This window comes from Culex quinquefasciatus, chromosome 1 (genome assembly GCF_015732765.1).
Source record: "Culex quinquefasciatus strain JHB chromosome 1, VPISU_Cqui_1.0_pri_paternal, whole genome shotgun sequence".
NCBI lineage: Eukaryota > Metazoa > Arthropoda > Insecta > Diptera > Culicidae > Culex > Culex quinquefasciatus.
The window spans coordinates 43,316,175-43,331,543 of NC_051861.1; the positions used below are offsets into that span (position 1 = coordinate 43,316,175).

Sequence of the window (15,369 nt, forward strand, 5' to 3'; positions counted from 1 at the left end):
TCATGGTGCCCTCGGCGAAAATAAGTGGTACTAAAATAGCGAGCAAACTTATTTAAAATTATTGAAACGGCTTTGATGCAACGCGATTAATGCATGGAAAATCATAAAAGAGGTAAGCATCTGCTTTGGAAAACTTTAGACTGAATCTGTACAAACATCAATTGATTTCACCCATTTTCTATAATTACTTTACAAAACTAAATTTAGTACTAAAAACTTTTTAGTACTAAATTTAGTAAAAAAAGTAAAACACATTTTTTAAGAGATAAAAATCCAAAACTTTGATTGTTTTAGAGTTTAACACTTATAATGACGGCAAATAACATTGAAGCGTTTAACTGAAGATACATATCAGACTATGCCACGTGCCAAAAAACAGTCATTGGCCAAACCGTTCATTGTTTGAACTTCTATCTAAATTTACTAACCCGCGTCCAAACAGCAATTATTCTCCGATTCTCTTTAGTGCGGATATTCGAACACAAACTCAAGATCACTTTGAGTTTCAAACTTTGGTGACTTTGGGTTTGAACTCTGGTGACAACAATTGTTTGGTTTGCATGATTTTCTCGGCTATTTTTTTTTTGTTTTTGTCTGACATGGCATGGATTTTAATGAAATAATTTTTCGAAGCTAAATCAAAGCTCGTGTATTGCTGAAACCCTATGATTAAGACAAATGTTCAAACACGGGTTCAAACAATTGTTCGGCGAACCCGACGAACCCTGTTTCAAACCAAACATTGTTCATGATCAAACACGAAAGTTCAAAAACAAATCTAGTTTGCCAGCAAACTCGTCACCAGGGTTCGATTTCAATGACTGCAAAAAACTTCTTTTGGGACTATCCATATCCACCTCCTCTCACCCCTAAAGTGTTCACGTGGTTTATGGATGGTCCCTTTTGCAACTTGTTTCATAAACTGGTATTTATTTCAAACAAAACTGAAGGTTGAACTCCACTATATAACAAATGGCTGGCTAACCCCAGCAATGATGAGACCTCCCTTATTAAAATACCTCAGGGTCGGCCTGTTAATCCGAATTCGGCACAAAAGGGAAACACCTGCTAATACCGTTGAACAAAACACCCAATTTATTCCGGAACTATCCGACAGTTTTATTCGGCAGACGCAAGCTACAATCCTTGTTCTTCCCACTTCCTTATCCTAGTCCTACCTCACACGTCTTCTTCTTCCTTCTTCCTTGGGGCCCCTTTCCGGAACTGTTACTGCTGCCGCTGCTCGTTGTCGCCTCCACGCATCCGGGAGATACTCCACCGGAGCGGAACGCCTTCTTCTGCTCTTCGCTCGTACTTGACGGTCAGCTGCTTCAGCTCGTACTCGGACCCTCTCCTCACCTTCTGCCTCGACGCTCCTGGGTTTGTTGACGGACCCAGGACTTCGGAGGACAAGTTCACCGGATTGCCTGGTTTTCGGCCTCGACGGGTTGTAACGGTGGGCAGATTCGGTGGCGGTTATGGGATGTTCCTCGGAACAAAAACGCTGCGTCGCGACCGGCAGTTCCCACACCGGAACGGTGTAGAGATGCGATCGTCTGGCGTGATGATCGCCGTAGGGGACATTGCGGGTAACTTGGGCTTCCGGCACCCAGGGTTGGGCTGGCCGACTGGTACGCGAAGCGTACACACCGAGGGGTCTGTAGGGCACAATGGGGCAGCGTTAGAAGATGGCGGGATGGATATGAGTTGGCTGTTTTGGGTTTAAAGTGGAGCGTCCTTTACCTGGTTGTCCAGTATCTACGCAGGTACTCCTGCAGCTCGTCCGGATCTTCCGATCGACGGACCCTTTTCTTCTAGTCTTCCGCACCGGCTCCACTTCACTTTCACTTGACGGCGAACGTAACTGGTTCGACCGTCCACTTCTTCAATCACCAGGCAAGTGACCGATCCAATGGCGCAGATTCTCCAGCGTTCCGCAACCTCATCCATCCTTCCCATTTCGCCCTAGCGAATCCATTGTCCTTCTCGTGGCGCTTTCTGGTGGTGACTAGCGCAACTAATCCAGCGTGCAGCGTTGGTAGCGTCCATTGGCATTGGACAGCTACTCGAGTGGGGATGTTCCGCTCTCCAGCTTTCACAGGGTTCCCTTTCGTCATTCTAGTTTACGCGTCGCGGAACAACAGTCTCACCACTCTTGGAGCTAACCTAACCACTGGTTACAACTAGAATTTATTATTTTAATTTTGAAATAATTTAAAATAAATGAATTCATTGATTATATCATGACGATTGCATATTTCCTAATATGCAACATTAGGGTGTAATATGGTTGCATGGAAAAAAATAAAGTTGTCCAAATTTAGTGAGCACAGCACTTTTTCAGTCCCTTTTGGGGTCCTAAACAACTCCCCAAAGTTTTGAAACGATATGGAAGCAATTCAATTTTCTATGTAAATTTGTATGGGAAAACACATTTTTTGGATTTTGATTTTTTTAAATTCACTTTTCACGCTGTACTAAAACAGGATTCATATTTGGATGCTCTGGAAGTTGCTCTACAACTTTTTCAAAGAGAGTAAGGCGCTAGCTTGCCCCTAAAAAAAGATGCAGCGTGTTCAAAACTCGTCTAAAACGTGTTTTTTGCTCGAAAATCACGTTTTAGACGAATTTGAGGACGCTCTATCTTCTTTCAGGAGCACGTTAGCACCATACTGTCTTTGGCAAAGTTGTAGAGCACATTTCATAGCATCCGCATATGAGTCCGGTTTTGATATAGCATGAAACGTGGATTTGATAAATACCAAAATCCAAATAAATAGTTTTCCACATACAATTTTTTATGGAAATTTGAATTGCTTTGCGCAAAGTGAGGAATATACCAATCGTTCCCAAACGTTGGGGAGTTGTTTAGGACCCCGAAAGGAACTGAAAACCGCTCTTTATATAGTTTATAAGTTAGTTTTAAGGTATCCCTTTTCCCTTTTGTACATGTAGGACCTCCTACATTTGAAATCACTGAATAGCGAAAGCTACAATATTTCATGAATAAATGAAAGTTGTTAGTATTTAAAATTGAGGTGAAAAGTCATCGTTTGTGATTGGACACTCAATAATATTTTAACTGAATGAATGTACATGGAAAAGAAATTTGAATAAATATAAATTAAAAAAAAAAAAAAAAAGGAACTGAAAAATTGCTGTGCTGGAAAATCGATTTTGATATTACACCCTAATGCCACACCCACTACCATATGCTATCACACCATACTGCACGAACCGCACTCCGTTGTACAGAACCGTTACAGACGGTAGTCCCGTTAGTATACCCAGCGAAAAGAACTGTCCAGGGTTTGTCCAAACGTGTCACGATCGTGTTCCAAACAGGTTGTTGTACTGACCACTGGCATCCGAGCGGCCTTCAGCGTTTGTGACACATCGTCGTCTTCGGTGAAACCCCATCCAACGGCCACATTCTTCTTCTGCTGCGATTCTGTAAACCGATGAATCTTGAAGATATCGTGATGCCGTGGACTCCCAACCGGGCGAAGATCCTCTTCAATGACAGCACGTATCCGTTGTCGTCCTTGACGCAATGATCTGCGGTTAGCACGAATATCGAATTGACGAGTGTTTCCCAGTAGATCGGGGTTCAAATTCCGGCTCGGACCAACACAACTGGTGATCTTTTCCCTTCTGGAATCGATTGCTTAGTAAAGGGAAGGTAGTGTATCGTCACAAACTGGACCTTATCACGACACCTTAGGAAGGCGACCTATGGAATGTTAACATTAATCTTAACATGTTAACATTAAGTTGAGAATGAAACTGTCTCTGAATCCGCTTTGTAAATGCCGGCCCTGATACTCTTCAAGGGTGTTCCCCTCAGGAACTGAAAAAAAAACACGTACAATTTGAGTAATTTATTTTTTTGTACAATTTTATGTGGTTCAGCTCGGAACTTTTGTTTCTTGTGCTTTGTTTTTTGTTTTTGATTTTGTTTTTTTTTTTTGTTTTTTGCTTTTTGCGAATTTTGTGGATGTTATTTTTCGTAATTGTATCACAATCACTCTCAACTAATATAATTATTAATTTTACTTTCCACTACAAAACTTGAACTTTAAAATATAATTATAAATTTTCCCTTCTTCTAGAAATCTTCAAAAAAGCGCTACAATCCATGCAATCAAAATCTTTAACGATTGCAAAGTTTTTTTTTTATTTATTTTTTGCTCTCGAAATTAGAGCAAAAATTTTACCAAGCTGATGTAATGATGATGATGAAAAGCATAGATGCTTTTTTTCGGAAAATTTTAAACTTGTATTTCAACATCTGCCGCAAGCATTGCAAGGGGAAAATCCCGCCTCGCGTGAGTACCATTAGCGATAGAAGCACTTTTAAGTTCGTTGGTGAAATTGCATCCCCAAGTTTAGGTTTCGTACCACGGTTAGTTCGACTGGCCAAATTGAAAACGACTCATTCTTATTTCAGTCTTCCACACGAACGTACAGGAAAAAACGATTTATTCAAACCGATGGCTATATTTACAATTCATCTAACGTCAACTTTTTGACTTCCGATCGTTGCAAAATGCAAAATCATACACTTTTGCCTCTGATCACGATGCAACATTGGCCACAGCCACATTTTCCGAGGAAAATCCTTTTCACCATCGTGATGCGGTGATGGTGTGGAAATTGTTTCATTCGATTGACCTCCTTTCCTCCGGAATTCATCCGCTCGAACCGCCACTGATGTTGATGATGATGATGGTGGTAATGCTCCGCTCTACTGTTGCAGGTCTCGGTCCCGGTTCTGGTGCTCCACGACGGCCGGATCTGCCACACTCAATAGCTGATCCTTTAATTGATTGTTTTCCGCCTTGAGCATACAATTTTCCCGCCGAAGTGCTGCCAGTTTTCGCTGCAGTCCATCGGTCAGCGTCACCATCTCGCTCTTCCAGCGGTCCTTGAGCTGCTCAGCGGTAGCCAGCAGTTGCTTCAGCTCGTGCTCCCGCACTTGGCTCGTTCTAAGACGCCATGCATTTCAGGGAACGGGGGAAAAGAAAAATGGAATAATATTAGCTGGATGGGTAAGTACTTCTTCAACCATGTGTGAATTCAGTTGTTTTTTTTTTCTATTTAGATTAAGTTTGTGTGTATGTGTGTGTGTGTGTGTTTTATAAAATTTAACCAAGGTTTGAACTGTATTATTTGAATTTGAATGAATATATTTTTAAATTATTCAAACCTAGATCTGTTATGCCTTCGGATATAACATCAAAATAGTCTAAATCACCATTTAAAAAAAACTTTTCGTTAAATTCAGTCAGATATCGAAAAAAGGGACCTCGAATTGAACAAAGTTTCATGGAATTTGAAAAGGGGTGGGGCTGTTTGAGTTAGCGGAGAATGGCGCTATTTTTTTGAAAAAATATACTTGCAACAAGAGTTGTATGTTTTTTTTATGCTACTCAACCAAGTTTGTTTAAGTAAATTTGATAGTTCCGGAGAATACACTAAAACCCTGGAAGAACGGAAGTACTAGAAGCAGAAGGGCACTGCTGCGTCCGGACTTTGTAAAAATAACGATGCAGTTGCACATTTTATTCAATAACTCGCGTTCACTTGCCTGCTTCCGTTCATCCATAACGATCGCCCAGAGCTTCTGATGTCTAGCTATTACTATGTAGTATTAGGGTGTAATATCAAAATCGATTTTCCAGCACAGCACTTTTCCAGTTCCTTTTGGGGTCCTAAACAACTCCCCAAAGTTTGGGCATGATTGGTTTAGTCCTCACTTTGCGCAAAGCGATTCAATTTTCCATATAAATTTGTATGGGAAAAACCATTTTTTTGAATTTTGATATTTATAAAATCCACGTTTCAAGCTGTACTAAATCCGGATTCATATTCGGATGCTCTGACTCTACAACTTTCCGGAAAGAGTATGGTGCTAGCATGTCCCTGAAAGAAGATACAGCGTCCTCAAAACTCGTCTAAAACGTGATTTTCGAGCAAAAAACACGTTTTAGACGAGTTTTGAACACGCTGTATCTTTTTTTAGGAGCAAGTTAGCACCATACTCTCTTCGGGAAAGTTGTAGAGCACCTTCCAGAGCATTCGAATATGAATCCGGTTTTAGTACAGCGTGAAACGTGGATTTTATAAATATCGAAATCCAAAAAAATGGTTTTTCCCATACAAATTTATAGGGAAAATTGAATCGCTTTGCGCAAAGTGAGGACTAAACCAATCGTTCCCAAACTTTGGGGAGTTGTTTAGGACCCCAAAAGGAACTGAAAAATTGCTGTGCTCGCTAAATTTGGACAACTTTATTTTTTTCCATACAACCATATTACACCCTAATGTAGTATATGTACTCGTTATTGGCTGTTATCTTGCCTGCTATCCACAAAACCACAAGGTTGTTCTTTAGAGAATCCAATGACTGTCTTAAGAGTGCCGTCTTTTCCGGTTTGAACTAATGAGTGCCCTTTAAGTTTAGACCAGATGAAAAGGTTTGAAAATGAAAAGTAATTACTTGCCCCGACAGAGCGCGAACCAAACTAATGAACGTGTTTCAATTTTCAAAGCTAAACAGTTTATTTGTGTTGATATTTCAAAACGGCCAAACATTTCAACGAAAGAAAATGACAAATAAAACTTCAACTCGGAACGGAAAATGCCAACGACCGGTCATGGAAAGGGCATGAAACGATATCTATACTTGCTGATTTCGCGCTCCTTGGCCATCGTCTTCTGGAAGGCCTCCAGTTTTAATTCCATTTCAATCTGCGAAAGGACAGAAACAAAAGAAACAAAAATAATCATTTTATGAATGCAACAATAATAAAATAACGTCAACATAGCAAGAAGGGTGGGAAAGCATTTCCCATAGAATTCGTGAAGATCTGTTTCGCAGAACAGCTTGAAATTGGCCATAAAGTCTGCTCCTGACTCAAACGTCACGAACTCGAGAGGACATTTTCTTGTCGTTTGCTCACCGTTCTTGAGTTTCGTTAATTTAATTGAATATTTCTTCTCATTTAAGGGCTACTGCCAAATTGAATTAAATATTCCCTTACCACCGGGCTATCAAGCCAAAAAAAAAAACAAAACTCACAATCAATTTGGACGCCGCGTGCAGGTCCGCGTCCAGGTTCTGGTTCGTCACAATCAGCGCCTTGAACTTGTCCTCCAGTGTGGCCGCTCGACCTTCCGCCTGGCGAGTCTTCTGCGCCTGCTGCTCCAGCGCTTCCCTGGCCTGCTCCAGCTGCTTCTCCAGCCCCGCAATCCGACCCTCGTAGCCCATCCTCAGCGAGTTCATCTCCAGCTCGACCTTGTGGGCCGCCTCCTCCATGACCTGCCCGATTGTGGACGCCAGAAAGTTGCACTCCTCGCGGACGTCCTTTTCGCGCACCACCAGCGTGTTCTTCTCGTCAATGGCCGTGTCGGCGATTTGCAGTGCCTCCTGGACCTTGGCCAGGGCCTGGTTTTCACGAGCCATGTGCTTCCGGGCGAGGGCATTCGCCTGGTCTAGCAGGGCTTCCAGTTTATCCTTTTCCTTCATCGTGGTTTCAAGGTCGGTGGTCAGTTTGGATTCCTTGCTTCGGAACTCCTCTACCGTGGACTGCAGCTGTTGATGTTCTGTCTGTAGTGCTTCAGCGAAAGTTAACATTGTAGTAGAAGTAGGAAATAGAAGCAAGGAACACACTATTAATTACTTTGTATGTTGTTTTAAAATAATATCCAAACAAATATTACAGAATGCTTTGAAGGAGAAAACTTTCTAGAATTTTAAGTTTTTTTCGAGATTTCAAATTTTGATATTTTTATTTTGATGATTATTTGTTCTAGAGCGCTCCCTAAGTCAAAAGAGGCCGATTTGGACTGCTCAGAAAAAAGGGTACACGAAGAGAAAAATTACCGAATTATTATTTCGCTTTAAATCACTAAAAGTTTGAGAAATTTGTTTTTTATTTTTCGTCATTTTTTATGTTTTAGAAGACTAAAAACAAACTAAAAAGACATATTTTGCACTAGAGTTGGGATGGTGTAAAATCAAGTATCGGAGTAATGATTTTCTAAAACAAATTGAAAGAAAAATCCAATTTTTGAGCTATTAATTCTCCCAACGCAATAGTTTAAAAGAAACCCACATTAAATTTTGCCGTCGTTATGTACTGCAAGCTGCCGGTGCGTTGTCGAGTTAGTCGAGTGCAAAATCAATTTTCCTGCCGTATCGTCAGACAAAAAGAAAACAAAACGGGGGAAAAAATACCGGTGAAAAAAAGAAAAAAAAATATCTACCGGAAAAGTCCCGCTCGAGCGTCCGCAGCCGGTCCTCTTCGGCCGCACCGCTGGCCTGAAGGCGTTTGTTCTCCTCGGTCCGTTGAACAAGCTTTGTCCGCAACGCGAGCAGGTTCTGCTGGAGCAGCTCGAGTGCGGCCGTGTAGTGCTGGCGCAGATCTTGCAGGCTTTTGGGCTGTTTGAGCTGCCGGCGATACTCGCCGATTTCCAGCTCGAGTATCTGGATTGTCTTTTGAGAGCTTTTCCAGAGGCTTTCGAGTGTATTTTTTTCCTAGGAAAAAAAAAGAGGAAGAAAAAAAAGAAAAGAGAATTTAGCTATGATGAACAGAGTGACAATCGACTGGACTCGAAACGATAACAAACTGACGGTGGCGCATTTCAATAATACCGTCTTGCTGGGAGCACGTGTCCCAAGCCCCGGATAGGACGACGATAATAGAGTTTTTGGCGCCATCAACAAACCTTGGGAAAACCGCAAAAGTGGTACTTGAAATTCGACGAATGAACCGTTAAACATTAATCAATGGTAAAAAAATTAACAGTTAAAGTTTCTAAATGTTTTCCATAACAATAAAACATACTTTTTCCTCCTAAAACATCAAATTTGAAACTTTTTTACTTTAATTTTTTTGCAGATTTTTTTCGTGGTTCGACTAACGTCATGATTCGAAATCCGGACACTTAGTAGCATATTATTTTTGTTATAGCTGGCAAAAAAATCATGTAATAAGTTGGAAATGTAGAAATATCATAAGGATGTAGTATAATAGTCAGTTTCAAGAAAATACATGCAAAATATGTCTCTTCTAACAATTTTTCATCAGAATTTTAAAATTAAAATGACTTCTTGTGCTTCGAATCCCGGACACTGATAAAAGCTGATTCGAATTCCGGACACTCGATTTTACTTATGAATCATACAAATTTGGACTGAAATGTTCGTGAAAGACATTCTTTAGGACTCAAATAATCTGTTCACATCAAAACAATCGATAGTTTATATAAAAAATTGCTAGAATTTAAGAAAATCGAAACCATAAATTTCTGCTTTGCCTTCCCGTTGCTTCGAACGCATATGAAATATTTCAAGTGAAATGTTTCGCATTTTTGGTACATTTACAATTTTATTGTATTTAGTTGTTTTGGCATTAACTACAGCGTTCAAACAAACTTTAAATGAAAGTTGATGTTGGAATTCATCAAATAACACAGTTTTGACATTCATAATGCGAACTTATATCTAAATAATTGATAAAACAAGATAAAGTGTCCGGGTTTCGAAGCGTCCGGGAATTCGAATCATGACGTTATCCCAAGTGATTTTTTCCGAGGCCTTCGGAACCTTATGGAAGCTCATGGTCGTAGAGTTTACAATCGTTCAACAACAGTTTCATCCAATAATCTGGAAATTATTGACATTTTTTTTATTCTTACTATACAAGTTCACCCTTAAAAAAATGTGTCGATATCGAGAACCGAACCCAACATCTTTGACATATCCAATCCACGCCTTTACCTAATCGCCACCACGGCTAATCTTTGTAAATGTTTTTAATTGAGTGAAGTTGTACCGATGGAAATAAAACTGCAATCTGATTTTCTTTATTTACTTACCTCCCACACAATCTCCAGCTGGTTCCTCAAATTGTTAATCACTTCGTTCGATATCCGCTTAAAGTACTCTTGATCTTTACCACCACCCCCATCGTCCTCTACAGCTTCACCATCACCATCCCTTCCGGTCAGAAGCTCACCTAACGTGCACTCCACCCGATTGCTCTGGATTAATTGGCTTAAGTCGGCCCTAATCGCCTCATGCTCCCGCTTGTAAAACTGAATCTCCTGCTGGATACTACGGTACAACTCATCGATACTCCTGACCGGACCACCCGAAGACAAAGCTTGCTTGTGTTGTGGTTCCACTTCCGGTGGTGGATTCACTGCGGCGGTAGAGACATAACCACTAAGTTGCTCCGTTGACATCACCAAACTATTTGAACAACCAAAGCCGGCGTTTGGTCCGGTGAAACTGACAGGACAAAGGAGGTTATGTTTTGTTTACAGGACGCCATGCGCCATGGCAACGGCCCACGCGACGCTTACCAGCACGTGTATGTGTGGTCATAGTACAGTGCTTAGCAACGCCACGTGTCTCAAGGGTTTGGGGGTGAAGTGAAGCCCAAGAACAGACCTGCGCCCCAGATTGACAGAACTTTGTTTGTTGTTTACTAGAGCGCGCAATAAACAGCAGATAGCTGTCAAAGGTACAAAACATCTTCAAGTGGCCGTCAATTTGTTCTACTAATCCTGATTGAAGCTACAAATTGAATCTCGTCGAGAGCCACGTGTCGGCACAAAAGTTACTCGTGTGAGCCTTCAACCGCCGATGTGAGATGCCAATTTTCACAAAAAAGTTTGCCCCAAAGGTGGCGCCTCCACGGACACAGCGCCTGAATATAGGCTGCCCGCCGCACCAAGAGGACTTGGACGACTTCCGCACGATACGGCTCAATCTGGTCGACAAGCAGCTCTGCTTTGTGGACGGAGTCTGGATGAGTGCTCTTCGCGGTGCCGGTGGCGGAACATCCGGGGCAGGAGGGGGACCCAGCGGTGGTGCCGCGCTAACTTCGACCACAATCGACGATCTGCTGCGGATAAAGCGACGCATCAAAGCACTGGAGCAGGAGAACAATCTGTACCAGGTGAAGCTGGACGTGTTGCTGGATCTACTGACGGAGAACGTAATTGAATTGAACACGTTGAAGGTGCAATAAAGTGGGGAAAAATCGAGAATTGAGTTGCTTGAGGGCGTTTTGTTTGTTGGAAGATTTGAGCTTTGATTTCAGCAATGATGACCGATTACGAGTAAAAGTGGATTAGCGAGGGAAGCTGAAGGAGAAACCCAAAAGTATGATTCAATTACGAACATTTGAAAATACAGTCATCCCAAATATTTGGCAACGGTTTACAGATCGGCCAATGTTCAAAAAATCATAGAAAATCGATAGTTGAACATAATTATTTGTTTTTACCTTCATGTGAAGGCTTGTAAATTTTTACGTATTACATCATTTTTTTAACGAATCCATCAACTTGAAATCCACAAATTTGGAACATTTTTTTCTTACGGATGTAAACAAACTTTGTTCTCTCCAGGAGTACATATTTTAACAAAATAATGACTTAACACTCTGAAACCAATGAAACTCAAGCTTAGTGATGTTTTATATATAGTGTAATGACTTTATTGTGAAAATATCACTTGAATTAAGGTGTTCTACAATTGTGGGAGGCACAATAATATCCCACTATTATGGAACAGGCAATTTGAGAGCAGTGTTTATTTCCGGCAGCTTTAACCTCTCGGTCATTCGCTGCCCCAGTGTTTTGCTGGTCTGGAATAAAGTCTTGAAATGAGGTTTTGCCTTCCTCACTGAGGTAAGGCTATAATCCTGCTCTAAAAATGAACTTTGTATAAAAACGAACTTAATCCACCTATGAGGTTGGAGCCTTCCTCACAACAATGGCTGTACACAAGTTTCATCTATTTTTTAGATCCGGCTTCCCAAAAGTACATCGATATCACTTAAGTGGCCATATCTCGAGACAGGGTTGCCAGATCTTCAATGTTTTGGACTCGTTGGAAAGGTTTTCTGATAACCTAACCAACAATAGGTCAGATGGTGGATCCGGACATAGTTTACATACATTTAAGTGAGATCCGGCTTCAAAAAAGTACATCAATATCACTTAAGTGGCCATATCTCGAGACAGGGTTGCTAGATCTTCAATGTTTTGGACTCATTCAAAAGGTATTTGGATAAGTTAACCAACAATAGGTCGGATGGTGGATCCGGACATAGTTTACATACATTTAAGTGAGATCCGGCTTCAAAAAAGTACATCAATATCACTTAAGGGGCCATATCTCGAGACAGGGATGCCAGATCTTCAATGTTTAAGACTCGTTGGAAAGGTCTTTTGATAATCTAACCAACGATGGGTCGGATGATGGACCCGGGCATAGTTTACATACATTTAAGTGAGATCCGGCTTCCAAAAAGTACATCAATATCACTTAAGTGGCCATATCTCTAGACAGGGTTGCCAGATCTTCAATCTTTTGGACTTATTGGAAAGGTCTTTTGATAACCTAACCAACAATGGGTCGGATGGTGGATCCGGACATAGTTTACATACATTTAAGTGAGATCCGGCTTCAAAAAAGTACATCAATATCACTTAAGAGGCCATATCTCGAGACAGGGTTGCCAGATCTTCAATGTTTTGGACTCATTGAAAAGGTATTTTGATAACCTAACCAACAATAGATCGGATGGTGGATCCGGACATAGTTTACATACATTTAAGTGAGATCCGGCTTCAAAAAAGTACATCAATATTACTTAAGGGGCCATATCTCGAGACAGGGTTGCCAGATCTTCAATGTTTTGCACTCGTTGGAAAGGTCTTTTGATAACCTAACCAACAATGGGTCGGATGGTGGATCCGGACATAGTTTACATACATTTAGGTGAGATCCGGCTTCAAAAAAGTACATCAATATCACTTAAGTGGCCATATTTCGAGACAGGGTTGCCAGATCTTCGATGTTTTGCACTCGTTGGAAAGGTCTTTTGATAACCTAACCAACGTTGGGCCGGATGGTGGATCCGGACATAGTTTACATACATTTAAGTGAGATCCGGCTTCAAAAAAGTACATCAATATCACTTAAGTGGCCATATCTCGAGACAGGGTTGCCAGATCTTCAATGTTTTGCACTCGTTGGAAAGGTCTTTTGATCTCCTAAACAACAATGGGTCGAATGGTGGATCCAGACATAGTTTACATACATTTAAGTGAGATCCGGCTTCAAAAAAGTACATCAATATCACTTAAGAGGCCATATCTCGAGACAGGGTTGCCAGATCTTCAATGTTTTGGACTCATTGAAAAGGTATTTTGATAACCTAACCAACAATAGATCGGATGGTGGATCCGGACATAGTTTACATACATTTAAGTGAGATCCGGCTTCAAAAAAGTACATCAATATTACTTAAGGGGCCATATCTCGAGACAGGGTTGCCAGATCTTCAATGTTTAAGACTCGTTGGAAAGGTCTTTTGATAATCTAACCAACGATGGGTCGGATGATGGATCCGAACTTTGATAATTCATATTTATGTACTTTTTTATTCCGGATCTAAAAAATAGATGAAATGTTTGTACAATTCCATCACATCAGCCATTGTTGGAAATAAGTGAGGAAGGCTCCAACCACGTAGGTGGATTAAGTTAGTTTTTTATTCAAAATGTACTACTCTCACTAGAGAAAAAGCAAGAGAATGTCCAAATAAGGGTCTTAGAAATAGTAGGGTCGGCCGAAAAGCTGCATTTGGCATGCTATTGACCTTGAAATAATTTACAGGATTTTTTGAAGTTTCGGTAGAACAGCCGGGTTCGGTGGTGTAGTGGTAAGTGTAGTTGACTCTCACTCCAGATGTTACCGGTTGCATTTTTCGAGACGAGAGTTGTCTGATCACGCCTTCCGTCGGGAAGTATATGTTATCCCAGATCAACCCTAGATTTGATTTGATTTTATTTTTGATTTCTAGGCAATGATTTAATGACCTAACGGCCTATCCATAAACCACGAGGATACTCTTTGTAAACTTAAAACTTCCCTACCCTTGTCCATACAAAAAAGGTTTTGTATGGAGCATTTGGGTGTAAAATGGTTGTAAGAAAAAAAATAAGTTGTCCGAATTTAGTGAGCACAGCAAGCTTTTGGTTCCTTTTGGGGTCCTAAACAACTCCCTAAATTGTGGTTTGGTTCAGCGTTTTAGCAGAATCCATTACTGTGAATACAAAGAGACGAGTTGTTCCTTTTAATTCCGCTATATATATATTTTTTTTAATATCTTGACAGATACGTATTTCGTCTACTACTTGCAGACTTCATCAGTGTTCTGTTCTCGACTAGCCTTGGGCGTTGGAATGTTAAAATGCAGGTTGGAAACCCAGCTAGTTTTTGAGGTCATTTAGCTGTTTTGCTTTCCTCACTGAAGTAAGGCTATAATCCTGCTCTAAAAATGAACTTTGTATAAAAACGTCGTAGACCCACCTTCATATAAACATATCGACTCAGAATCGAAAACTGAACAAATGTCTGTGTGTATGTGTGTGTGTGTGTGTGTATGTGTGTGTTTATGTGTGTGTGTGTGTGTATGTGTGTATGTTTCTCGGCACTGGCTGAACCGATTTGACCCGAACCTGTTGCATTCGACTTGGTTTAGGGTCCCATAGATCGAGTTTTATACAGATTGAAGTTTCGATAAGTGATTCAAAAGTTATGTAAAAATGTGTTTTCACATATATCCGGATCTCACTTAAATGTATGTAAATTATATTCAGGTCCATCATCCGACCCATCGTTGATTAGGTTATTAAAAGACCTTTCCAAAGGGTCCAAAACATTGAAGATCTAGCAACCCTGTCTCGAGATATGGCCACTTAAGGGATATTTATGTACTTTTTTATTCTGGATCTAAAAAATAGATGAAATTTGTGAGGAAGGCCCCAACCACTTAGATGGATTAAGTTAGTTTTCGTATTTTACATCAAAAAGATAGAGTAGAGTCAACGTAAAGCAACAACCTGTTAATACTGTTTATACCATACAAAAGATGTCTGATGAGTAGTACTGCATATTCAGGTAAATAGGAGATTTGGGTTTATGAAGGTTGATTTATTATGGGATATCTTAAAATTGAGAATTGAAAACTTTTTCTTATTAAAAAATGCTACAAAATATTTACCCCATAAATTTGGAGATCATCTTATCCCAATAATCTCCTAATCTCCACTCTCGATTCCCGTATTGTATCGTCCTGCTATCGAAACGGTCAGCTTCGGCTAATGTCCCATTCCAACCGAAACCGTGTAAAGGACGATACGGAGGTCGATATGGGCTTTGGAATAGAGAAGGCCAACGTAAACACGACCAGTGCCTCGTCCCAAATCCCCATCTCTGGCAAAAAAAACCCCACCCTGGAAGAAATGGCCTGGAATTGGCAAACCAGCCGGCAATCA

General features: G+C 40.7%; 2 protein-coding genes across 2 annotated transcripts; one reads left to right on the forward strand and one right to left on the reverse strand.

Annotated features, from left to right (window-relative positions):
- Positions 1-4,485: 4,485 nt before the first annotated feature.
- On the reverse strand, positions 4,486-10,279 carry LOC6033729 (unconventional myosin-XVIIIa). The gene is made up of 5 exons (XM_038249859.1): positions 9,886-10,279; positions 8,272-8,542; positions 7,085-7,620; positions 6,689-6,753; positions 4,486-4,988 (listed from the first exon to the last, which is right to left on the reverse strand). The coding sequence occupies exons 1-5, from the start codon at positions 10,252-10,254 to the stop codon at positions 4,748-4,750; spliced, it is 1,482 nt and encodes a 493-aa protein (XP_038105787.1). The 5' UTR covers positions 10,255-10,279; the 3' UTR covers positions 4,486-4,747.
- A 212-nt stretch (positions 10,280-10,491) lies between these two features.
- LOC6033728 (protein chibby homolog 1) lies at positions 10,492-11,079 on the forward strand. The gene has a single exon (XM_001844096.2). The coding sequence runs from the start codon at positions 10,665-10,667 to the stop codon at positions 11,043-11,045; it is 381 nt and encodes a 126-aa protein (XP_001844148.2). The 5' UTR covers positions 10,492-10,664; the 3' UTR covers positions 11,046-11,079.
- Positions 11,080-15,369: the final 4,290 nt, after the last annotated feature.